Source organism: Oncorhynchus masou, chromosome 14 (assembly GCF_036934945.1).
Source record: "Oncorhynchus masou masou isolate Uvic2021 chromosome 14, UVic_Omas_1.1, whole genome shotgun sequence".
Taxonomy (NCBI): domain Eukaryota; kingdom Metazoa; phylum Chordata; class Actinopteri; order Salmoniformes; family Salmonidae; genus Oncorhynchus; species Oncorhynchus masou.
The window spans coordinates 24826870-24853810 of NC_088225.1; the positions used below are offsets into that span (position 1 = coordinate 24826870).

General features: G+C 41.9%; 1 protein-coding gene across 1 annotated transcript; it reads left to right on the forward strand.

Annotated features, from left to right (window-relative positions):
• The first annotated feature begins 403 nt into the window (after nt 1-403).
• LOC135554593 (heparan sulfate glucosamine 3-O-sulfotransferase 6-like) lies at nt 404-25616 on the forward strand. Its single transcript, XM_064986982.1, has 2 exons — nt 404-1318; nt 24525-25616. Exons 1-2 carry the CDS (start codon nt 750-752, stop codon nt 25141-25143), a joined length of 1188 nt encoding a protein of 395 aa, XP_064843054.1. The 5' UTR covers nt 404-749; the 3' UTR covers nt 25144-25616.
• The last annotated feature ends 1325 nt before the right edge of the window (nt 25617-26941 follow it).

Below are 26941 nucleotides of genomic sequence, written 5' to 3' on the forward strand. Positions count from 1 at the left end.
ATGTCCTGAGGGCCTTTCTCATTCATAAGAGGAACGTTTCATCTATCATGAGGTTCAAAGGTGGAAAGGTTGTTATCGTTTTTGGTCCTTTTCCTGAGTCAGCATTATGCACCATAAAAATACACTGCCCTTTTGATTTTAAAAGTTGATACACCGTGTTAAATTGTGATGGTATTATTTTCTGTGGGCTGTAGATTGATTCAAATGTATGCTTGTTACACACCCAGGTCTGGAAGGATGAAGTGAGGTGTATAACAAGTACAGTAGAATAAAGAACCAGTAGTTGACAATAGCTTACACCATTGAATGCTGCTAAACGTCTCATGGGGCATGATGTCCATTGCTGGAGAAGGGAAGTGTAGAGATTGTTGGGTGTGTCAGCAATCTTTGAAGGAGAGGGGAAACCGTGCATGGGAGATCACCAGAGCTGACTTGAGCGCACAGCAAGGCAGTGGAATCATTACTCAATGAAAATTGAAGTATTGAGCCATGCAGAATGACAAATGCTTGTTTAAAAAGGGTAAAGACCCGTTTTCTGTCTTGTGTAATGATGCGTGACAACGGTATGAGGATAACCTTGATAACTTCGACGACAATGCTCCAATTTTGGGGTGTTATGATTATGAAACTGCTACACTTTTCAGCATTCAGGAAATAGGCTTATAGAGAACAGTTAGGCTACTCAACGTAAGGAAAAGCAGTATGCTGACAACATTTCGCTCCTTGCTCACCGAACAGGACAGCGACTCATGGGATGTAGTGTGGGCTGTAGAACAAGGCTCAACTTTGGAAAGGCGCTGTCCAAAGTATCCGTGTGTTTTACCATGGTCGTGATTTTCACCTATTTCTTCTACTGTCTTACCGGATTATGTGACTCCGCGCCGAGACAGATGTTCGACCATCACACTGTAAACAGAGACTATGATATATCGGACCGTACGTACGACAACCTGCGACCGTCAGCTCGACTCTATCCTCACCAGCCGGGCGCACCGACTCCCTGGAACAGGACAGACACTTCAACGGGCGCCGCGCTCCACCGTGCAGACGAACAGGTCGCCAAACTACAGTGGGTTGAAGGAGGACTGCTCCCACAAGAGATACCGGAGAGCACCAAGGAAAATCTAGCTGCTAACGGCATCCCGGTGTCCAACACATTTGAGAGTAAGAAGTTCCCACAAGCCATCATAATCGGTGTGAAGAAAGGCGGAACGCGCGCTCTGCTGGAGTTCCTACGGATTCATCCGGACGTGAGAGCTGTCGGGGCAGAACCTCACTTTTTCGACAGGTTCTACGAGAAAGGACTTGAGTGGTACAGGTAAGGTACATATTCTGCTACTTTACAATGTCCATGGAGTGTTTAACAGCGCCAGTAAAACCATTCTAGCCTACTCTGATATTGAGATATCTTGAATCTAATCTGTGAATTGGGTCCGGGGCTGCTTTTCATACATATCAAATCTGTTGCAATACAAACATCTAACATATCATTTAGTAGTATTTGTACTGTTCACAACAGTTTCAGTTGAAGCTGCATGTTGAGCCTTGGAGAAAGATGACACCTCAGCTACTGTAGGATGATGAATGGAGATAGGATGACAGGTAGATGAGGAGCAGTGTTCTCCCCTGGGGAAGCTATTCCCCTGTGAAGAACTCTGCTGAAGGTCTTGCACATTGACAGTCAGATATCAAGTACTGTGTGTGTGTGTCTGTGTGTGAGCGTGTGTATGTGGCAATACAACCCTGCCTGACTTGATGTAGATGAAGAGGTTATAAGTCCCTGGGGTGTTGTTAATCATCATGACAGTGTTTTAAACACCATTTCTTCAGTTCAACATGACATCCCATATTAACATACAATCCATGTCTATTCTATTGGAATGGAATGGTGCACTCCCATTAAAAGCCCATGTCCTCTTGAATGATCATAGGCTTTTTCCTCCTTACTAGCTCTGACCTTGCTGATTTATTGAGGAATAATGTACTTACTATGACTGAGATATGTGGTTGTCCCACCTAGCTACGGTATTGTAAATTTAACTGTAAGTCGCTATGGATAAGAGCATCTGCTAAATGACTCAAATGTTAAATGTTAACTTAAATGTTACAGTCTCATCTTTGTAGGTAAAGAGGGTGGAACCAATAAGCAGGCCTAACTCATCGTCTCTACTTCATATACAGAAGGAATTGGTCTCAATAGAAGATATACATTTCTTTGCAGTAGTTTGATTTTGGATTTGGCCAAGAGTGAATACAGCCACAGTGTGATACAGGCTAAAACATATAATGTCTTGGCATATACAGGAAAAATCTCCACCCAGGCACTGTAGCTACTTTGGAGGTGATAGGATCTGCTGGTAATAGATGACGCAGCTGACCATAGCTGTAATTGGGGTGTAATTATGGCCCTAGCAACCCTATTGCAGGGATATGGATGTTGATGGCCCTTTACCTGCCTTACTGCAGGCCTATGGAGCTAGAGAAGGCTGGAGGTTCTGATTACCTTCAGATGTCTGGACTGGAGGATCCTGCTGGAGAATGTCATAGCTGAGGAGAGAGACTGTTTGACAGCGCCTAGAAGCGCTGATCTAGGACCATGTTCCCTCTGTCCATGTAATGTTATTCATTATGATCTAAAAAGCTAAACTGATCGTAGATCAGCACTCCTACTCTGAGACATTTTATGAATAGGGTTTTGATGTTTTCATCCTCCCCAGTGTCAGGAGTTTGTCCAGAAGTTTTCTTTTAAAAACCATATGACCTGATTAGAAAAATGATCTGGTCCCATCATAACCCATATAAATATTTTTTACAGCTGTTTTATTACTACAACTAGGGCCTGACGTTTGCTCAGGAAAAACTCTGGGCCCCAGGAAAACTATTTCAGGCTGTTACGGCAATTTCAGGTAAAAACTCAATAAAACAAGTTTCAAATATTAGGAAAATATCTACACATTTCAGCTGTTTCAAAAACATTGCTCTGCTATTACCATTTAAATCAAATACATTTTTATCTGTCACATGCGTGGAATCCAACAGTGAAATGCTTACTGTAAGAATTACACTGTAGGAGTGTTGGCTCAACAAGACAATTCTGTTCACACTGCCCTGCTTCAAGGGGGACAACTGTTGGGAGCGTGTCATGTGCTCGAAATATAGCAAGTACGCAGTGTTGTAAAAGTACTTCAGTAAAAATGCTTTAAAGTACTACGACTACGTTTTTTAAAATATATATCTGTACTTTACTTTACTATTTATATTTTTGACAACTTTTACTTTTACTTCACTACATTCCTAAAGAAAATATGCACTTTTTACTTCATATTTCATATTTCCCCTGACATCCAAAAATACTCATTACATTTTGAATGCTTTGCAGGACAGAAAAATTGTTAAATTCACACACTTATCAAGAGAACATCACTGGTCATCCCTACTGCCTCCGATCTGGCAGATTCACTAAATACACATGCTTCATTTGTAAATGATGTCTGAGTGTTGGAGTTTGCCCCTGACTAAAAGACAAGAAAATTGTGCTATCTGGTTTGCTTTATGTAAGGAATTGTATACTTTTACTTTTGATGCTTAAGTATATTTTAGCAATTACATGTCATTTTGATACTTAAGTATACTTAAAACCACATACTTTTGGACTTATACTCAAGTTGTCATACTCGTCGAAATGAGTAGACCAAGGTGCACCGTGGTAAGCGTCCATCTTTCTTTATTTGATGAACACCAAAATATATATATATATATAAACAACCGTAATGTTCTGCAGGCTACACAGTAACTATACAAAAACCAAGATCCCACAATCTAAGGTGGGAAAAAGGGCTGCCTAATATGATCCCAAATCAGAGACAGCGATAAACAGCTGCCTCTGATTGGGAACCATACTAGGCCAACAAAGAAATAGAAACATAGATTTGCCCACCCAAGTCACACCCTGACCTAACCAAATAGAGAATAAAAAGGCTCTCTAAGGTCAGGGCGTCACACAAGTAGTATTTTACTGGGTGAATTTCCCTTTTATTTCGGTCATTTTCTATTAAGGTATCTTTCTTTTAATCAAGTATGACAATTTGGTACTTTTCCCACCACTGCAAGTATGTCAGTTTATATTTGAGTAATACATGCTGATGGTATTTTGATGAAAAGTGTAGTAAGTGTGAAAAGGCTCCACGTTCTTTAGTTTGTCCGATTCCTCTGACTGTGTTTGACATGTTTAGGATGACAATGATAGTCAGAGGATTGGGCTACATACAGCACATATTGATCTAGGATCAGGATTTTGTAACTACAGCACATACTGATCCAAGATCAGGCTATTGTAGCCACAGCACATTCTGATATCGGATCAGGCTATTGTAACTACAGCACATACTGATATAGGATCAGACTATTGTAGCTACAGAACATACTGATCTAGGATCAGGCTATTGTAGATAAGCCTTTCTCTCATATAGAAACAACATGGAGGAAGATGAAGTGGGAGAGAATTTGACAGATAGTTTTGAGTTTGAAAAATAAAGTGAAATTCTCATCTGTAATTTAATATTTTAATTATTTTTTCTTAATCTTTTTAGCAGCATTTAAACTTAAAACATACGAACACATGGAAACACTTCTGCCACTGATCATTTTAGAATGCTGCTGGTACCCCCCCTCTCTCTCTCTCTCACTCAGGGACACCCACTCTCTCTCCCTACCTCCCTGCATTCATCCCTCCCTCCATCCCTCCTGCTCTCTCTCTCTCCCTCCCTCTCATTCTCCATCCCTCCATCCCTCTCTCTCTCTCTCTGTTCATTAAGAGTGGCTCTCTCACAGGGTAGTGTGGTACAGGCACCCACCATCACAATCACATGCTCCCTCCCTCCCATTGTTTGAACAGCATTCCTCCATCCCTCCATCCCTCCTGCTCAGCTCTCGTATGTTACCAGAACCATTCTGTGATCTGTTCATTAAGAGTGGCAGATGAAGGAGATGAGGTGTTTATGTATAATATCTGCGACAGCAGTGGTTTCCAGGAGGCAGGGCAGGGTAGTGTGGTACTATGTGTGTTTTAATTGCCGGGGCTGTAGCAGGCACAACACCATCACAATCACATGCAGATGTGGCCACGGCAACTAGAAACAGTGTTCAGTCACATAAGTGATGTCATGAGCAACACATTGTTTGAACAGACAGTTGATGAAATTATACAAACACTACAGTACGTATGTTACCAGAACCATTCTGTGATGCTCAGCTACAGTACGTATGTTACCAGAACCATTCTGTGATGCTCAGCTACAGTACGTATGTTACCAGAACCATTCTGTAATGCTCAGCTACGGTACGTATGTTACCAGAACCATTCTGTGATGCTCAGCTACGGTACGTATGTTACCAGAACCATTCTGTGATGCTCAGCTACGGTACGTATGTTACCAGAACCATTCTGGAGTGCTCAGCTACAGTACGTATGTTACCAGAACCATTCTGGAGTGTACGTATGTTACCAGAACCATTCTGTGATGCTCAGCTACAGTACGTATGTTACCAGAACCATTCTGTGATGCTCAGCTACAGTACGTATGTTACCAGAACCATTCTGGATGCTCAGCTATCAGAGCCTGGAGGTACGTATGTTACCAGAACCATTCTGTGATGCTCACTGGAAGCCAGTGGAACCAGCGGAGTGAGTACGTATGTTACCAGAACCATTCTGGAATGCTCAGCACAGTACGTATGTTACCAGAACCATTCTGTGATGCTCAGCTACGGTACGTATGTTACCAGAACCCTGGATTCTGTGATGTTGCATTCTGTGTGAGGCAGCTACAGTACGTATGTTACCAGAACCATTCTGTGATGCTCAGCTAGGTACGTATGTTACCAGATCACCAACCAGCTTCTACCAGAACCATTCTGGAGTGTGCTACAGCGTATGTTACCAGAACCATTCTGTCCCCGGGATGCTCAGCTACGGTACGTATGTTACCAGAACCATTCTGTGATGCTCAGCTACTGTGATGGTACGTATGTTACCAGAACCATTCTGTGTGCTCAGCTGTACGTATGTTACCAGAACCATTCTGTGAGTGCTCAGTACGTATGTTACCAGAACCATTCTGTGATGCTCAGCATTCTGTGAGTGCTCAGCTACAGTGCTGGCTACAGTACGTATGTTACCAGAAGTACAGTATGTTACGGTACGTATGTTACCAGAACCATTCTGTGATGCTCAGCAGATGTTACCAGAACCATTCTGTGATGCTCAGCATTCGTATGTTACCAGAACCAGTGCTCAGCTACTACAATATGTTACCAGAACCACGTATGTTACCAGAACCATTCTGAGATGCTCAGCTACAGTACGTATGTTACCAGAACCATTCTGCTCAGCTATGCTACCAGAACCATTCTGACAGTACGTATGTTACCAGAACCATTCTGGATGCTCAGCTACAGTTACAGAACCATTATGTTACCAGAACCATTCTGTGATGCTCAGCTACAGAACCATTCTGTACAGTATGTTACCAGAACCATTCTGTCAGATGCTCAGCTACAGTACGTATGTTACCAGAACCATTCTGTGATGCTCAGCTACAGTACGTATGTTACCAGAACCATTCTGTGATGCTCAGCTACGGTACGTATGTTACCAGAACCATTCTGTGATGCTCAGCTACAGTACGTATGTTACCAGAACCATTCTGTGCTCATGCGTATGTTACCAGAACCATTCTGTGATGCTCAGCACAGTACGTATGTTACCAGAACCATTCTGTGATGCTCAGCTACAGTACGTATGTTACCAGAACCATTCTGTGATGCTCGGGAGTATGACAAGCACCATTACGGATCAGACGGGAGATGACACTACGGTACGTATGTTACCAGAACCATTCTGTGATGCTCAGCTACGGTACGTATGTTACCAGAACCATTCTGTGATGCTCAGCTACGGTACGTATGTTACCAGAACCATTCTGTGATGCTCAGCTACAGTACGTATGTTACCAGAACCATTCTGTGATGCTCAGCTACGGTACGTATGTTACCAGAACCATTCTGTGATGCTCAGCTACAGTACGTATGTTACCAGAACCATTCTGGGATGCTCAGCTACGGTACGTATGTTACCAGAACCATTATGTTACCAGAACCATTCTGGGATGCTCAGCTAGTATGTTACCAGAACCATTCTGTGATGCTCAGCTACAGTACGTATGTTACCAGAACCATTATGTGATGCTCAGCTACATCAGTTATGTGGGATGTAATAAGATCATAATCATTGCTTGCTATTCAGTGTTTTGTCAGAACATGCTGCTGAATAGACTAAAGGGGCAAAACTTTGGGGCCAGTGAAAGTAAGATAGAAGGGTGAAATCAAGGTGATAGGACCAGCAGGGAAGGAACAGAAGAATGGATTAAACAAGAGTTATTCCTTTCTTCTTCACGGTGCATTGTTTTCCTATTGCAGAACAGTTATTGTTATCATATACAGTACAACGGCAGATATAGAGAAACAAAAAGCCTGGACCCAGATCTGTCTGTGCTGTCCTGCCAACTCCCAGCGACCATAGGAGTTGGCAAGACAGAACAAACAGATCTGCGACCAGGCTATGAAATTATTGTCACTGAATCTTGAAGAGTGTGAAAGACAGTGAATCTGTTTGCATTCACATTAGATCACAGAGAGAGGACAGTGACAGTTTGGTGGTGGGAACCCATCCATTTGGAACAATTGTAACCCTCTCACCTGGGTGTCACTGACTGGGGGTCCCCGTGAGGGTAACACACCTGACCCCTCTGTGCCCATCATGCTCAGTTAGCAGAAACTCAACACACTGTCACGTCTGGGTGCACACACACACACACACACACACACACACACACACACACACACACACACACACACACACACACACACACACACACACACACACACACACACACACACACACACACACTGTGACAGCCTCCTCTTGAGCCCTTTGCTTTGCCATGTCAATGTGTGTGATCTTCTGTCTTCCTCTCAGAATACATGAGAGCTGCATACCATCAACAGAGCTTTAGCTACCCGCCAAATGGTCTGTGAATCTCGCTTATTGTACTGGAATATAGCTTGTACTAAAATATAGCTTTGAAATGCTTTAAAACTAGAACAATATTAGTTTTTTACAATCACTTTGGCACTAATTTCGGAACCTTGATGTCATTTTTCAAAACTCTAGACACAAAACTCACAACCAATGATCAAAATGCAAATTTTTCAAAGCTCTAACACTTTTTCCAATTGCTTGGATACAATACACATAAACCTAAGATCATTTGATCATTGAACTAAAATCACCTGCCTGTTCAAAATGACACAACTCAGCATCAAAGTATTACCATTTCAAATGCAATTCATGCAATTCACACATCTGAAATGACCGTCTATTCATTTCATTACAATGATCAATTGATACAACTGCTCAAAATGATAAGTAAGTGTTGCATTACTCTAAATGCATAGTTGTATGGAAACTGACAAACAATATTCCATGTTTAGATCATGAATGTTTCAGGATAACGAGATCCATTGACACCAATTACCGTGGAACATGAACCAATTGGACTACATTATCTATGGATGTAATATTTCATCATCATTCTTTATTAGACACTGTTTCTATGGTCCCATGTACCACTTTTCCAGACCATGTTTTCAGATTTGACATCACTTTATTAGGTACACCTATCTAGTAGTGGGTAGGACCCTCTCTCTCATTAACAAGGTGTTTTTGCCCACAGAAATGCCCCTCACTGAATGTGTTTTGTTTATTGCACCATTCTCTGTAAACTCTAGAGACTGTAGTGCATAAAAGTCCCGGGAAGGCAGCTGTTTCTGAGATGCTGGAATCATCATGTGTGGCATCAACAATCATACCATGGCCAAAGTTGCTTAGATTACGCATCTTGCCCATTAGGTTAGGTTAGGTCGAACAACAACTTAAGCTCTCTACTCTATATATTGTAGAGCTGATGGCATGGCCTATGTCATTGCAGGCAGCCACATGATTTGCTGTTCGAATGTAACCTTCCTTGATGGGCTAAATCAGGTTTGTAGAGCTGATGGCGTGACCTATGTCATTGTGTGGGATAATGTCAGGTTCCACCATGCTCAAATGGTGCCAGCATGGTTTCAGGCCCATCCACAATTTACCACCCTGTAGGTACAGGGAAAGGAGTAGTTACCACCCTATACTCTCCTCCTAAACCCGATTGAGGAATTTTTCTCCACATGGAGGTGGAAGGTATATGATAGGCGCCCTCACGAACAAGCCACCCTTCTCCAGGCAATGGATGATGCATGCAATGACATCACGGCAGGCCAGTGTCAGGCCTGGATTCGCCATGCCTGAAGATTCTTCCCAAGATATTTGGCTAATGAAAACATCCATTGTGATGAGGATGAGAACCTGTGGCCAAATCCACAAGACAAGGTTGAGGGAAATATAATAATAATAATATATAATCAATCCTTTTTTTTGCTTTTTACAGTAAGCCAGGTGAGGAACACTGCAGTGATGTTTTACAGTAAGCCAGGTGAGGAACACAGCAGTGATGTTTTGCAGTAAGCCAGGTGAGGAACACTGCAGTGATGTTTTACAGTAAGCCAGGTGAGGAACACTACAGTGATGTTTTGCAGTAAGCCAGGTGAGGAACACTGCAGTGATGTTTTACAGTAAGCCAGGTGAGGAACACTGCAGTGATGTGTTACAGTAAGCCAGGTGAGGAACACTGCAGGTGATGTTTTACAGTAAGCCAGATGAGGAACACTGCAGTGATGTTTTACAGTAAGCCAGGTGAGGAACACTGCAGTGATGTTTTACAGTAAGTCAGGTGAGGAACACTGCAGTGATGTTTTACAGTAAGCCAGGTGAGGAACACTGCAGGTGATGTTTTACTGTAGTTTTTTTCTTTTTTGTAGCTAATTATTTTTGCTTTGATTCAAAGAAACCTGAGTGATTTTATTGTATTTCATCAATACATTTCAGATTTTGTTCAATGATTCCACTGTGTCTGTAGTATTCTCTCTACTTGTCCTTTTACAGTGATGTACTTACGTGTAGTACCATAATGAAACATGTATCACATATTTTGTACTACAATATTTAATGATTGTACGAACAACTACACAGTGAAACTATCGGTATCTTGTGTGAGGATGATCTAAATTAATGTTCCTATGGTATTTCATGATAAAATAGTTATTTGAAACAAAGATTCTGCAAGTGCAAGGTTTCTTTAAAGATATGAATGCATAATGCAATGTTCTGAACATTGGACAACCTGTGTTACAAGTGATGACCATTTTGAGTTTTGTGTCTGGAGTTTTGAAAAATGACCACAAGGTTCTGAAATTAGTGCCAAAGGGATTGTAATAGACTGTATAAATGTTTTATCTACAACTGTAACTTATCTACATTGTGTGACCCTTTGCCTCATGCAGATTTGGGACCAAGTGCGTTGTCATTGACAGAGAGACACATGATTATGGACAGAGAAAGAGAGTTGGGGGAGCTGACAACAGTGCAGTGTGATAATATGTCTGGAGCCATGTGTCCTGGACAGTGAAATATGATGACTGCATCTGATTCTAATAGAGTGGGAGAGGGACTGCTCATGCACTGTCATAAAAAACTGTCAACCACAGGGACATACAGGGGCAATATGCATACTGGAGAGACTTAATACACACACACACAATCCCATCCCACGCATTGTCTTCCAAAAATCATTGTCTGCTATGAGACAAAACTGCTCAGACCTCTTTTAAGTGTTTTCCACTGACTTCTCTCTGTGATTCTTGCTAGCTCTTTTCCTCGGCTTTCCGGAGCTGTAGTGTGTGTGTGTGTGTGTGTGTGTGTGTGTGTGTGTGTGTGTGTGTGTGTGTGTGTGTGTGTGTGTGTGTGTGTGTGTGTGTGTGTGTGTGTGTGTGTGTGTGTGTGTGTGTGTGTGTGCGTGAGAGAGAGAGAGAGAGTGGGTGGGCGTGTGTGTGAACGGTACATCCATGCGTGCTTCTATGCTTGTGAGTGTGTGATTGCTTGCGTGTGTGTGTCTGTGTAGTTTGCATGTGTGCCTACGGACATTACTAAACTAGAAAAAGCCACAGAATGGTCCCATCAGAATCAAAAGGGGGTTTTAATGACTTTCTGTGTTGTTTCATGGGTTTAAATAGACTTAGGTCCAATGTTTTTCATATGGCCCTGTGAGAGCCACACCAGACACAGTTGAAACAGGAAAACCGGCAAACCTCAACTTTCCGTGGCACAATGGCTTGGATTGTTATGCTTATGTCACCGCGACATGGGCACAATGGCTTGGATTGTTATGCTTATGTCACCGCGACATGGGCACAATGGCTTGGATTGTTATGCTTATGTCACCGCGACATGGGCACAATGGCTTGGATTGTTATGCTTATGTCACCGCGACATGGGCACAATGGCTTGGATTGTTATGCTTATGTCACCGCGACATGGGAACAATGGCATGGATTGTTATGCTTATGTCACCGCGACATGGGCACAATGGCTTGGATTGTTATGCTTATGTCACCGCGACATGGGCACAATGGCATGGATTGTTATGCTTATGTCACCGCGACATGGGAACAATGGCTTGGATTGTTATGCTTATGTCACCATGACATGGGCACAATGGCATGGATTGTTATGCTTATGTCACCGCGACATGGGCACAATGGCTTGGATTGTTATGCTTATGTCACCGCGACATGGGAACAATGGCATGGATTGTTATGCTTATGTCACCGCGACATGGGCACAATGGCATGGATTGTTATGCTTATGTCACCGCGACATGGGAACAATGGCATGGATTGTTATGCTTATGTCACCGCGACATGGGCACAATGGCATGGATTGTTATGCTTATGTCACCGCGACATGGGCACAATGGCATGGATTGTTATGCTTATGTCACCGCGACATGGGCACAATGGCATGGATTGTTATGCTTATGTCACCGCGACATGGGCACAATGGCATGGATTGTTATGCTTATGTCACCGCGACATGGGAACAATGGCTTGGATTGTTATGCTTATGTCACCGCGACATGGGAACAATGGCATGGATTGTTATGCTTATGTCACCGCGACATGGGCACAATGGCATGGATTGTTATGCTTATGTCACCGCGACATGGGCACAACGAAGTACATGAGTTGTCACTGTTTTTATCGATCGGCCTCCTGTTGTTGAAGACTTTATAATGAACTCATTTGTTTTTCTGCTTTCTTATGAATGTTTTGGATCTTTATTGTATGGAAATGACAAAATGCCTCGTTGGCTCATTCTGGGGGGAAAACATTTGTCATTTAGATGGCATGTAAACACCTCTACAGGAAAAGCAGGGAGGAACTGGGAGAAAACAGACTTCTTGGAAAGGCTGATGGTAGAAAATACTCCTATTCACTTTTCAATTTGATTAATGGAATGATGACTAACAAATATTACAAATATTACAAACCACTAAATCATTGTGTATACCAGTGTGACACCGCCTTTAAAGACTTGATTTAAGACAGATGGATCAAGAGAGATCATGGAATTCTATCCAGTCCTATTGAGTTATACTGTATCAATAAACCAAATTGTATGAAACGTGCTTTTCTACATTTGCGCTTTCTCCTGCTAACCCCCCTCCCCTCCCCAACACACACGCACACACACACTCACACACCTCCTAACTTCTCAAATCCCAGCAAGAAAGTCACACATATTCCTCCAAAAGAGGACCCTCTTGTGAATAGGACCACTGAATATGAAGTGACATTTCATACAGTGTAAATTAGTGCCATGTTTCAAAACCTGAAAGCTGGCCTCAAGATGTGTGACGTCGTTGACAAAGTCCATCCGTAAGTCAGTGCCTTCTGACATGTTTCACCCAGACAGTGAATTATATGAGAGTAGCTTCATCATGTATGCCTCTGAGGCAGAGAGGAGATTTATTTGGGTTGGGATCAAACCCTGTCAGACATCACATCAGAAGAGCTACAGTCCAGTCGGACATCTGGACCATAAAAGAGTCAAAAGACCAATAATTGGACAAAAGAATTGGGCTGCCTGTGTAAACTCAGCCATAGTATCTTAATAACTTCTTATGGCTGGGGGCAGTATTGAGTAGCTTGGATGAATAAGGTGCCCAGAGTAAACTACTCGCTACTCAGTCCCAGAAGATAAGATATGTATATTATTAGTATATTTGGATAGAAAACAGTCTGAAGTTTCTAAAACTGTTTGAATGATGTCTGTGAATATAGCAGAACTCATATAGCAGGCAAAACCTGAGAAAAAAATCCAACCAGGAAGTGGGAAATCTGAGGTTTGTAGGTTTTCAACTCATTGCCTATCGAAGATAGTGGCATATTGGTCATATTGCACTTCCTAAGGCTTCCACTAGATGTCAACAGTCTTTAGAACCTTATTTGATGCTTCTACTGTGAAGTGGGGGTGAATGAGAGTGGAATGAGTCAGAGGTCTGCCAGAGAGCCACAAGCTGGCCACGCTCCTTCACGTGAGAGCGAGCTCTGTTCCATTGCATTTCTGAAGACAAAGGAATTCTCCGGTTGGAACATTATTGAAGATTTATGTTAAAAACATCCTAAAGATTGATTCTATTGATTCTATACATCTGAACGCGCTAACAAAAGGAGGTATTTGGACATAAATTATGGACATTATTGAACAAAACAAACATTTATTGTGGAACTGGGATTCCTGGGAGTGCATTCTGATGAATATCATCAAAGGTAAGTGAATATTTATAATGCTATTTCTGACTTCTGTTGACTACACAACATGGGGGATATCTGTTTGGGTTGTTTTGGTCTCTGAGCGCCGTACTCAGATTATAGCATGGTGTGCTTTTTCCGTAAAGTTATTTTGAAATCTGACGCAGCATTTGCATTAAGGAGAAGTGTATCTATAATTCCGTACATAATAGTTGTATCTTTTATCAATGTTTATTATGAGTATTTCTGTAAATTGATGTCATGTTCATTGTAACGAGGAGACCAAGGCGCAGCGTGATTTGGATACATTCTTCTTTTAATAACGAAGAACACGAAAAACACTTAAACAAACGTAAAGCTATATAACACGAGTGCTGAAACAGGCAACTACACAAAGACAATAACCGACAGATAAACCAAGGAATATGGCACCTAAATATGGTTCCCAATCAGAGACAACGGTAAACAGCTGCCTCTAATTGAGAACCAATCTAGGCAACCGAAGACATACATTTACCTAGACAACCCAAAACCCCAATAGATGTACAAAAACCCCTAGACAAGTCAAAAAACTAAACAAACCACCCTTGTCACACCCTGACCAAACCAAATAATAAAGAAAACAAAGATAACTAAGGTCAGGGCGTGACAATTGATGTGGCTCTCTGCAAAATCACCAGATGTTTTGGAACTACTGATTGTAACACGCCAATGTAAACTGACAATACATACATGTATTGTGTAACCTGAAGTCCTATGAGTGTCATCTGATGAAGATCTTCAAAGGTTAGTGATGAATTTATCTCTATTTCTGCTTTTTGTGACTCCTCTCTTTGGCTGGAAAAATGGCTGTGATTTTCTGTGACTTGGCTCTGACCTAACATAATCGTTTGGTTTGCTTTCGCTGTAAAGCCTTTTTGAAATTGGACACTGTGGTGGGATTAACAAGAAGTGTATCTTTAAAATGGTGTAAAATACTTGTATGTTTGAGGAATTTGAATTATGGGATTTCTGTTGTTTTGAATTTGGCGTCCTGCACTTTCACTGGCTGTTGTCATAACGATCCCGTTAGTGGGATCTCAGCCCAAAGAGGTTTTAACTGGACAAAATGGATCTCCACTTATTTTTCATATTGCTTTCATAAAGATGAAAGAATTATGAATAAGATGCTGTTCTCTTGTTCCACTCCTCACTTTCATACAGAAAGATATTCTAAAAACATACAGTAGGCAAGTTGTTGAATGTGCATGTCCTCTTATCATGATTTGTACTGTGTATGAATACAATCAAGCATACAGTACTCAGCCAGTCAGTGAATGTGCGCAATGATGATATTGCGTGATTCATGAAAAGATCATTACTGCATTTCAATTTCAGGAAAACTCCAATACGCAAGTGATGTCATCAATATTTTGACAGCTTGTCAATTGGCTGAGCTTTACCCCTGACACCGAAGGCCACAGCCAATCGGATTGCAATTAAATTATAGTATAAATCCTTTCAGAGCAATGGCATAAGGGCACAGGGAAACGTCAATACTACTGGAAATCCCATAGGCTCACAAAGTGCCATCAATTAAGTCATGTAGTAATCAAATCAAATCAAATTGTATTGATCACATACACATATTTAGCAGATGTTATTGCGGATGTAGCGAAATGCTTGTGTTCCTAGCTCCAACAGTGAAGTAGTATCTAACAATTCACAACAATATGGACGTGATGATTACAACAGGTGGATTTTCACTGTCCTTGTTGGTCATTGTTGTTATCAGTGATATGCTCATTGGTGTTATCAACCACATGTTAAAATATCTATTGCAGTGACCATTATGGAAGCCAAACACAGTTTAAATGGGCTGTTTAGCACACAGCTACACTATACTCTCTCTCTACACAAGAAAAATGTACTGTAGGCCACTCACTGCATCAATCCATGAGGCTTGATCATAGATTAGTACTGAATAAGAAGCTCTGTGTGTAAAACTAATAATGACTCAGTAATCATTAACACAATGTAAAAATGTAATGATTCATTATTTAAATATTGAAAGTGCGTGGGCTCCGGAGAGAAACAAAAAGATGCAGTTTGAGGCCATGTGGCGGAAAGTGATGCGGGTGCTGGAGATGGGGGTGTGTGCTAGTGGGTCTGGGCAGATGTGATGTAGTTGATGTTTGTATTATGTTGTCGATTGTATGTGTATGTTTTGTATTGTTTATAAAATATGAAAACATTTTAATTAAATACAAATTCCAAATCAATTAAGGGTTTTTTCTTCTTTAAATCTTACACAACAATGATTTAACTCTGCTAAACTTATAAAAACATACTATTACTGTATTTTAAGGTAGAACACAAAATCTCACAGCATCACTCTCAGTCCAGACAATGTATGAAACAGACTATAAAAGTAACCCATTATTACAGTACAGTACGCAAGCCTGATTTTCCATTAGAGTAAAGGGGATTTTCCCCACACCTCAACCCTCACTGTCCTGCCCTTGGGCCATTAATGATAAGTAGAGGCTGAATGCCGTGTTGAGTTGTCTAACAGACCAGGAGTGGCTGTGGCGTTCAGTTGCAAACAGAACAGGAAGTGGCTGTAGCGTTCAGTTGCATAGTGTTTTAATAGTGTTGGGTGGGTTGGAGGTAAGGTGGAGGTGGGGGAGGGGTGGCGCCATTGGGATACGGTAGGCTACTAGGCCCTATACTCACACCCCATATGGTGGGAATTATAATCATTTGAGATGCATTGTGGTCCATTTTAAGCGATCCCAGAAAGTACTGAGGAGACATCAGAACGTTTTGCCGTTTTAGCTGCACTCCCAGCAGTAAAAAGAAGTCAGTCAGTCAGGAGTAGGAAGGAGAAGCGTGTTTGTGAGGAGAAATAATAGCTCGCTTCGACAGGCCAAAATGAAATGTTTCAGATGCCTTGGGTTGTCATGCATGGCTTCTCTGCCATCCCCACAAAGAATAATGTTTGGTTAAAAATGATGAAAAACGTTTAATGGAAATAAGCTGAAATTACCCTGAGGGCTCACGGGCCAATGGCTTTGTCACACGCAATCAAACTGTTTCAAGTTCTCAATCATACGAGAGCTGAATGCAGTAACGTACAAATCTGGTAAGTGTATGTTTCTAAAGATAACTTTCATATGTATGTACAGTTGACTATAGAAAGGCAGCAGCATGTCATGGACTTGACCTTTGGCGTCCTACAAAAACAGAGGGGAAAACCTGGGTGCAAATGCTATTCAAAATCATTTGAAATACTTTATTTATCTCATTAACCTTGCCTGTTGCAATTTAACCAATAGAAAGGTCCCAAAAGTCAATCGTGGGCAGTCTAAAACAAATGCTTAAAGTATTTGAAAGATTTCAAATAGTATTTGAGCCCAGGTCTGACAGCGGCTACATGGTTTTTGACTGCTTGGCCTATGTACTTTAATGTGTGTAAATGTTGAAGCCATTAGCCGTTCCCCAGAAAACTCTCCGGCGATGCATCATTGACCTCAGACCCTGTGATGATACTTCATTATGATTGGGCTCTTCTATTCTAGTCACTAATTAGTAATGGGCTCCACAGCACTTCATCTCTAAAAGAGAAGCCTACGCATGTGCCCGACACACACGCACACATGCATACACATGCACGCTCAAACACACACACATTTCTTTTTTTTTACAGATTCGGCAAGTCCATCTCCTCTCTATCACACCTATGATAATGGTAACCTACTCTACTATATATTATGTTAACCATTATTTTCCTCTTCCTGTCTGAGTATGAATGGGTGGATGTGGGCAGTGGAGCCTGATGGGAGGCACACTGAATCCACAGGCATCCACCTCCCGTGTGACACTAACTACGTCTCTGAGACACACCAGATCCTGGTGTCCTGGCCTTTCTGGTGCTTCATTGTGTGTGTGTGTGTGTGTGTGTGTGTGTGTGTGTGTGTGTGTGTGTGTGTGTGTGTGTGTGTGTGTGTGTGTGTGTGTGTGTGTGTGTGTGTGTGTGTGTGTGTGTGTGTGTGTGTGTGTGTGTGGTATGGGGATATCAAACATTGGCACCCCTGGTCTCTGGCTCCATAGCATCTGATAGAGTCATTTGATAGAGTGGTTGGAGGGAGAGGGACAGAGAGGGTAGAGTGATATGGTACGGATGTGTGGGTGGGTTCATGGTTAATTCTCAGTCGTGCAATCATGGGGGCACCCCCAACTCTGGGTCCATCGCTACAGCTCTGTGGGTTCTGGTCTTTACTGAGACTGGTCCAGAGTGTTGTTTATTGCTTGGCTAGTGTTGGTGTTCAACCTCAGCAGCCCTGCCAATCCTTGGGCCATGGTGTGTTGCACCATGTGTTGCCCCAACACTGTAGGCGTCCGGCGGCCATGACTAGCGCTGTCACGGTGACCATATTACCGCCACACCGGCGGTCATGAGTCATGACAAATTTCACACACATATTATTTGGTATATGACAAGATTAAATCAAGAATAGTGTGATGGGTGACAATATTAGCCTATCACTTGATATATTGAATGATATATTATCACCAGCTTAAAGCAAACAGCACATACTTTTTTGTGCAACTTTTTCAAATCATAGCCTAGCCCATAGGCCTATGTGTTTTGATAAGGTTTGTATCACAACTAAAGTGGCCAAATAACGTCTTAAAATTAAGCACATCCATCCCCTTCACAACGGGTGTAGAGAGAACTGAGTTTCAAGTTTGGGGAAGATCATTTTCACCATAAAAACACACCTTTATAATAAAAGCATTACATGACTAATCTCATTTGTGGTTTTCCTGCTAACTGAACATGCGCTTTTCCCCTACTGCCTTGTGCACATTGCTGCGCTTATAATGTGAGGAAATAGCCTAATAGTTTATCAACATTTTAAGCTAAATGTTTTTTTTATGGTAGTGGTTCTATTAATTTGTTATCAATCGCATCTGACAACTGTCCCAGACTATGTATGGCATATTTATTTCTCGCACAGAATAGAATAGGTCAACTTTTGTACTATGGGGGATAGTAGATTGACATAAGCTAGTGCTTTTGCTGTTCATTAGGCCTCCTCATCTTGTTGGCTGATGAAAAGTAAATGTGGACAGTTCTTCAGATATCATCAATATGCGCCTCAGAATTGAATAAGGACCCATGCAGTTCCGTCCCCGATGTGTCGGTCTTGACTTGTAGCCTGTGAGAAAGACCCGACCACCTTACTTACTGTGAGAGGTGCTTCTGCATGCAGCAGGGAGAAGGAAGGGAATTATAATGATTATATTCAGCACAGCGGCCACTGGCCACAAAAGGCATGTATTTTGTAGGGGGCATTACAGCCACACAAAGTGGATGCAGCCGGGAAATTCGAGGCATTATCAAGTGCTTGTCAAATTGTGAATGAGAGACTGATGAAGTGTTTACAGCCTTGATGAAGGGTGTACAGCAGAGCTCATGCCTTTCATGCAACTTTTTTCAAATCTTCATTAGAGTCTTGTCTGCCAAATGAACTAGTGTAGCCCAGAGCCATATGGCATAACTAGTTCAGGACCTAACATAAAGGCAACTTAGAGTATGCCCTTCTGTTCTTCTGAACTAGACTACATTTTCTTCACATCATGTTTCTTTAGACCTGTCTAAAATATTTAATGGATTTATTGTGATGGTGTAGGCTGTATTACATGAATTTATTAGACTTTTTAAAATGTAGATCTTCCAAAGGTCTGCATCAGGCTATTTGTGGAAGCCAGAAAATGCTAAAAGTGTTTATGTTAATTCATGGTAATTTACCGTGAGACCAGCAGTCATTTGCATGACAATCCCCGGCTGACAAAATGTTATGACCGCCACAGCCAGAGCCATGACACCATACTGGCACCACAGCCAGAGCCATGACACCATACTGGCACCACAGCCAGGCCAACACTAGAACTGGTCAGCTCAGCTGTCCCTTAAGAAGCTGTCACAAAGACCTGACATCAGAGACAGTTCGCCAGCATGTCGGCCTGCCATGATCCTTGATAGTGTCATAGTGTTGGCCCGGCCATGGTGCCAGTAGGTTGTCATGGCTAGGCCTAGTTAAATAAAGGTTAAATATATATATATTTTTAAATTCATTGTCACACGTACACACGTCAAAGGCTCGGTGGCTCTCTTCTTGTACAGTGAGTCCTGTTTCCTGTTGTAGTGTTTCATCTGTACATCCAATCACATCATCAGAGACCAGTTAGTGTTTTCTCTTTGGGGAAATGGAAGCCTACAAATGCTCTTTTGACATCTTTACATTCTGTAGGTGAAATGCAGTTAAACTGGAAGAATGTTTGGATAGTATCTATACAGAGTAGAGTCAAAACATCCACTGTGCATTTAGAATGTCAATGTCATTTACATAACATCACATAACAGTCATTAAACCTAAAATGTTCCAGGTTTAAGCCTGATATTGTGCCATGTCATTCAAGGATAATACAGTACACACCATGGTATCAAGCTATCCAGAGAGGCAGGAAGCACTGCATAGTGGGAAAGGTTTCCAGTCAGCCAGACAGCCCTGCCCTGCCTGTCCCCTAGGCTGTCTGTCTGTCTCTGTCCGACGCCCTCTGTGCACAGCAGGGCTGCTGGGAGTTGTTGTTTTCTTCAGCTTGCTGTTTGCTCTCCTGCCTCTTTTATGTGGATGATTTTCAGTCTAATTGGATCTCACAGTTCTGAGTCCGTATTCAAAAAGCGTATCAGCGAAGGAATGCTGATCGAGGATAAGTTTGGGTTTTCAGATCTTAATGAATAAGATTTTATGGGCAGGGGGGATCTGATCCTAGATCAGCACTCCTACTCTGAATACTTAGAGACTACTTCCAGCAAGCTCTGTGCTCTATATGTCTAGTGAGCAGATCCTCCAACGTCCATTTCAATCAGCTTCTCTTCTGCCTCTGAGTAAAGTGGAGGCATTATGATTACTTTACACTTCTAAAGCAGAATGGTGTGAGGTTTATACAAATAAATAGTGTTTCTTTTCACGTTTCCATAGACAGAAAACGTCCGATGTTTTTATTACAGGAAGGCACAGTATGCTGTGTGGTAGTAACAGTACCAGTACTTTACAGGGTTATGATCGTGAAGGCAGGAAATGTGTCCGCCACATCCTAGCCGCGGGGGGTTTTACGCTCCGCTCCGGATTGGTTGCTACATATCAGTCGTATAATCAGAAGCATATCACTTCAGGGTAAAATACCCACATCCTCCAACAGCAGGGATCCACTAGCTAATGTGGCTAGCTCAGCAAAGCTCTCCAAGAAAGCCCCAAATTGAGAACTCTACCTCGCCCTGTTGCTCCCTTTCCAAGTGCTGTAACAGTCAGACATGGATGTTTTAGCTAGCTCTTGGGGTACAGTTTTAGTTAGCTCCTGGGCTACACTTTTAACTAGCTCTCGGGCTACGCTATGATTTACCTAGCTCTTAAACTACACTATGTTATAGTTAGCTGGACGATTGCTGTTCCTTGTTTTTAATTTAGAAGAATGTCCTTTGAAGCACATGTCCCAATATTCTACAGATTCATATTGATTGTGCTTGACACTTAAGGCACACAAAGACATTGATAATAGGGAGAGAGTGGCTCTTATTGATTGTGTAATGATGAGGCAGATTGTGAGGGGGGATAGATAGGGACCTGGGGAAGGTGGCGAGAAGGGGCATCACATTAAATATTTATAACTATGGAAGGAGATGTCCTTATGGCCAATTACAGCAATGACAAACATCACTTACGAGGAGAGACACCCAAGGCCAGACAGGAGACAGACAGAAGAGCCACCCAACCAACATCATCACCTCCATATCTGTTGTCACTGTCCTGCCGTATCTGTTGTCATCACAGATATACAGAGACAGACACATCGATCTGTCAGAGCAGGACTGGGGACAGACAGACAGGACAGGTGATGAACATTTTGGGATGTTAATCATAAATGGGACGTGTTTATTTGCTACATTTAAACAGAAAAGACATTAGCTGAGTATAATGCTGCAGTGTTTGCTCCGTTCCAGACATTATTATGAGCCGTCCTCCCCTCAGCAGCCTCCACTGGTGTTACAGTACCACTGCTCTAGTCTGTCCACCTGCAATTACAGGAGACCTAGTGTACAATACCCCTGTACTTTGACTACAGATGACTCTTTGAACTATTGTAAACCAGTGCTTAGCTCAGGGCTAATAGGGGGTCATGTTGTTCCTCCACTCTGTTGTCTGTATGATTTGAGCCTTGAGAGATTGTTGAAGCTCTCTAGAATGTCAACAGGGTTGAAGGTATTGGTCCACCTAGTAAATCAACTACGTTAAAGTCAAAATATGTTATAGAGAGGAGTTAAATCACTGTTAGTCCTCAAAAACCAACCAAGATGATGCCCATGCTATCGATTACTTAAATACAATAGCATTTTGAAAAGTATTTTAAATAAAATATTAAATGTACAGAGGTCACTGTCTGTGTTTATCATGACTATAATCTGTTTGAGATGACTTATTCGTTTGATTCGCTTCCCTCCTTTCTTGATTTGGTTTTCAATCCAACTATAGTTAAGCTAAACCATTCTGTTTTAGTGCCATGTCATGTCTGGCAGCAGACACAAGGCCTAATGAACAGTTTGATTTACTCAGAAACATCTCTGAACTGTCGTCAAAGTCTCTGAACCATCGTCAAAGTCAGTCAGCAACCACTGCCAGAGTCCTGCTGGGGAATAACTGGCAAAATTAAACTAGGATCCCACATTGTTTGGATGAACTCTTTGAACTTCATTTGATGGGCGCTTCATCTGTTGTCAATCATAGAAGCAATTGAAAGGACTCCTGTCATTCTCCATTATTGTTTTGGCGAATCTTCAAGACTTTTCATAAAAAACAAACAGACTTTTTCAAGTGCTGGCTGTCCATAGAGTATGTGTTGAAGTTGTTTATTTTCAGTAAAGCCACAAAATGGTCTCCTTAAGAATAACAGACTATTCAGATGTAGGATCTTAATTTGGTCACCTTGTTGCAGGATAACTTTCCTGCAATGCAGGAAATGTAAAACTTGGAGTGTATTTAAGGTTTAAAAAGGCTTCTGAAGCTTCTGATAAACTCAGAATTGATTTTCCCTTACGAAAAATGGATGAACCCCAGCAAAAATGTCCATTACTTATATTCCACGTAATAATTCACATACTGTTGCTGCAGGATTATTTTCCTGCTGTAGCAAACTGACTCAAATTAAGATCCTACATCTGTAGGTTTATGATGTGGATGGATGAATGAATGGATGGATGGAAAAGTAATTGCTATAAACTAACATTTCTTCTCATCCTTTGTTAAGTAAAACAATTTGTTCCCTGAATTCATTCTCACCACAAAACAGCGGCCTCAGACGTCAGTAGAGGATTGGACCGTCTCCATACATTACCCACAAATCCCCGAGACCAGACACACAAGGCATTTAACATAATTTATTCATCTGAATTTAGATGAAGCAGAATTATAGACAATAGAGCTAGGAGTTTTCCCTGGTCAGTACAGTATAGTACAGTAGATAAGATAATTAATAATTAGGTGGGTGCTTACATTTGTAGTATACAAGTTTGTTTTTTGCATATCCCACCCCCCTGAGACACCCTCTGAGAGTGGAGTCAGAGCCAGAGATCAGCCATTATCAACGGCAACCCTGGAGCAATTAGGGTTAAGTGCCTTTCTCAAGGGAACATCGACAGTTTTATACTTTAGCTTGATAGTAAACTTCACTGAACTTGATTTTGGTGTTGTTGTTGAGGCAAACAGCCATGTCAGAACATTCACAGAACAGATAAGAGAACAGATGCTGAGAGAGGTGACAGAGGCTTATTCTTCTGACTGAACTCAATCTGGACTGCTTCTTATGGAACAGTTTCTTATGACACCTCAGTTACATCTTTGCCTACAGGACAGAGTTGGGACTCCATGTGTTGTATCTCTTTCCAGTATTCAGTATCTCTCACCAGAGGTTGTCTATGATCTAAGACTAAAAGTAGCTGTGAGAAAGGCGGTGTAACTGAGCTAAGCAGCTTAGCTAGCCTTGTGTTTCATAGTCGTCCTGAATTTGTTTCGTCTGGTATTGCTAGATTCTTCACAGAGCCTGCCTGCGGGGGGAACACATCACTCTGCGGTGCAGGAAAGGGGGAGGACAGGGGGCTGGAGAAGGAAGTCTTAAGGAAATTGCTGTTAAGTGGTTCTTGTGGCTTTGGCTCATCAGATCCATATTGGCTCTGCGGCCTCCCAGTTTCCCATGGCTCCTATACCAGGACTGGGATGGGCTGGGGACTGGTTCAAAAACATAGACTGTTCTCTTTTAATCATTACTGTTTTGGAGAAGGTTTAATTTAGGTATACAGTGCTGGATTTGTGGCAGTTAAGAATGCAATTTTTCATACCTGAGCTTCTAGAGGAAAATAGTATTTTTGGAAATGAAATAGTTCCACTAAAAAAAAATTGACAAAGTTTTGAACTTGAAGGGTGTATATCTGGCTCAGACAAAGATGTGTATCTAAAATGGTATATCTGTAATGTCTTCTCTATTTCTGTAAAAACAATCATATCCAATGTACAGTCTATTATGAATCAGTGTTCCAGCTCTTTATGACTCTGCATAGTGTGAGGTTTGTCATGTTGTTGAGTGAAGGACAGAAACTGATTATTCTCCATGTCTGTTGTCAGGAACCTGATGCCTCGGACCCTGGAAGGTCAGATCACCATGGAGAAGACGCCCAGCTACTTTGTGACCAAGGAGGCTCCTCGTCGCCTCTGCACCATGAACTGCCACACCAAGCTCATTGTAGTCGTCCGCGACCCCGTGACCCGGGCAATCTCCGACTATACCCAGACGCTGTCCAAACAACCCGGCCTCCCCTCTTTCCAGAGCCTGGCCCTCAAGAATACCTCTACGGGATTGGTCGACACCTCGTGGAGCGCCGTGCGCATCGGCCTGTACGCCAAGCACCTGGAGAACTGGCTCCAGCACTTCCCCTTATCTCACTTCCTGTTCGTCAGCGGCGAGCGGCTGGTGTCCGACCCGGCGGGGGAGATGGGTCGGGTGCAGGACTTCCTGGGTCTGAAGAGGGTGGTGAGCGACAAGCACTTTTACTTCAACCAGACGAAGGGATTCCCCTGTCTGAAGAAGCCAGAGGGAAGCAGCAGGCCTCGGTGTCTGGGGAAGTCAAAAGGAAGGCCTCATCCACAGATCTCACCAGAGGTACTGCAGAGGCTCAGGGACTTCTACAGGCCATTCAACCTCAGGTTCTACCGGATGACTGGACAAGACTTTGGATGGGACTGAGCCGTCCACCAATGTTACATGGAAATCAAGCCAAAGCATGAAAATGATTACTTTAAAACATGTGGAGAGGACACTGCTTTCATCAAGACAGGAAACACAAGACTGACATTACATTTGTCAATGAGGGAACAGGGGTTCTAGGTTACCACTTTGACTTGTGACATGGTATGCATTATACAAAATGTTGGCATTTTATAGTTTCAGTATGTGTATGTTGCTACATGTAAGAATAATGTAAGAACTCATTGTTTTGCCAGTGTAAAGTACATGAACCAGGAGATCATGATACATGTCACACAGTAAGTAGACCAAAGGACGTTGATGACTTGATACCTCTGTGTGAGGAGACTCATGTAAAATGGATTATACAAAGGATTATAACCAACCTTTTTCTGACCTGTGTGTGTGTGTGTGTGTGTGTGTGTGTGTGTGTGTGTGTGTGTGTGTGTGTGTGTGTGTGTGTGTGTGTGTGTGTGTGTGTGTGTGTGTGTGTGTGTGTGTGTGTGTGTGTGTGTGTGTGCATGTTTAAGATACCGTAAGAAAAGTGTATTTATTGCAATAAGTGTACGTAGCTTTAATTATTCTTGTGACCACCCAACTAAACAACAAAACATTTCTTTATCAGGGTTGACAATCCTTTTCTTTTGACTTGTGTTTTCAATGGTACTGTAGATCTAAAAACCAAATGTGTAACTATCTATCATTATCTGTCAAGTCAATCTAATACCAGACCCTGTTTACAGCATTTACAATGGGACAGTATTCCATTGGGACAGTATTCCATTGGGACAGTATTCCATTGGGACAGTATTCCATTGGGACAGTATTCCATTGGGACAGTATTCCATTGGGACAGTATTCCATTGGGACAGTATTCCATTGGGACAGTATTCCATTGGGACAGTATTCCATTGGGACAGTATTCCATTGGGACAGTATTCCATTGGGACAGTATTCCATTGGGACAGTATTCCATTGGGACAGTATTCCATTGGATGATGAACCTCTATTATAAAGACTTTGTACACAGAATCATTTTTCTTCTCCTTGGGTAAAGAGCTAATTATGATGTGATACTTATTTCACCTTTTAACTCAAAGTTATTTAAGCCTCATTTAAAATGATGCTCTTACTTGCAAACCTTTGATGCATCCAACAATGATACCTCACTTAGGGTACAGAAACACCATTTTGCAACCGAAACAGGTTTGTATATATAGTTTACCCTTCACTGATGAAACGCAATGTACAATAAGTATCATTATCTTGACTTTACCAGTTCACTTAACTCTACCAGGTCATTTGTAAATGTCATGCTTAAAGATTATGTTTGTCAAAGTTTATTTCCTTTCAATTATGTATAGGAAACTGTTTCATATTACTCTGTAAAATGTTATATTAAACCATACTGAATTTTACAACACTATTGTACATACCTAAATGAGAATATGTTGAGATGTTTAGTAAAGCTTCATTTGAAATGAACACATAATGTTAGTTATTTTACTGAAACACACAGTGGTGCGGTTATGCTCTTGTGACCTGTCAGTGTTCTACTAGCTACAACAGGTCTCATTGAGACCCACCATCAGGAGATCCTTGGAGGTCTGTAGACCCAACTCTACCTCGTTTAGCATAGCTAGACCTTGTATTATTGTGTTCTGTGTATTCTTGGAGAACTCAGAAGCCTCGAATAAAAGGCTAAACTCTGTCTAACTCCTCAGTAGAAAACATGCACAGACCTCTGCTTCCCTCTTTCCCTCTCCTCTCTTCCTCTTCTCTCTCCCTCTCTTTGCCC

Coding starts and splice junctions, on each gene's coding strand:
- LOC135554593 (XM_064986982.1), top strand. CDS start 750: ATGGGATGTAGTGTGGGCTGTAGAACAAGGCTCAACTTTGGAAAGGCG. Junction 1,319..24,524: donor AAAGGACTTGAGTGGTACAG/GTAAGGTACATA, acceptor GTCTGTTGTCAG/GAACCTGATGCCTCGGACCC.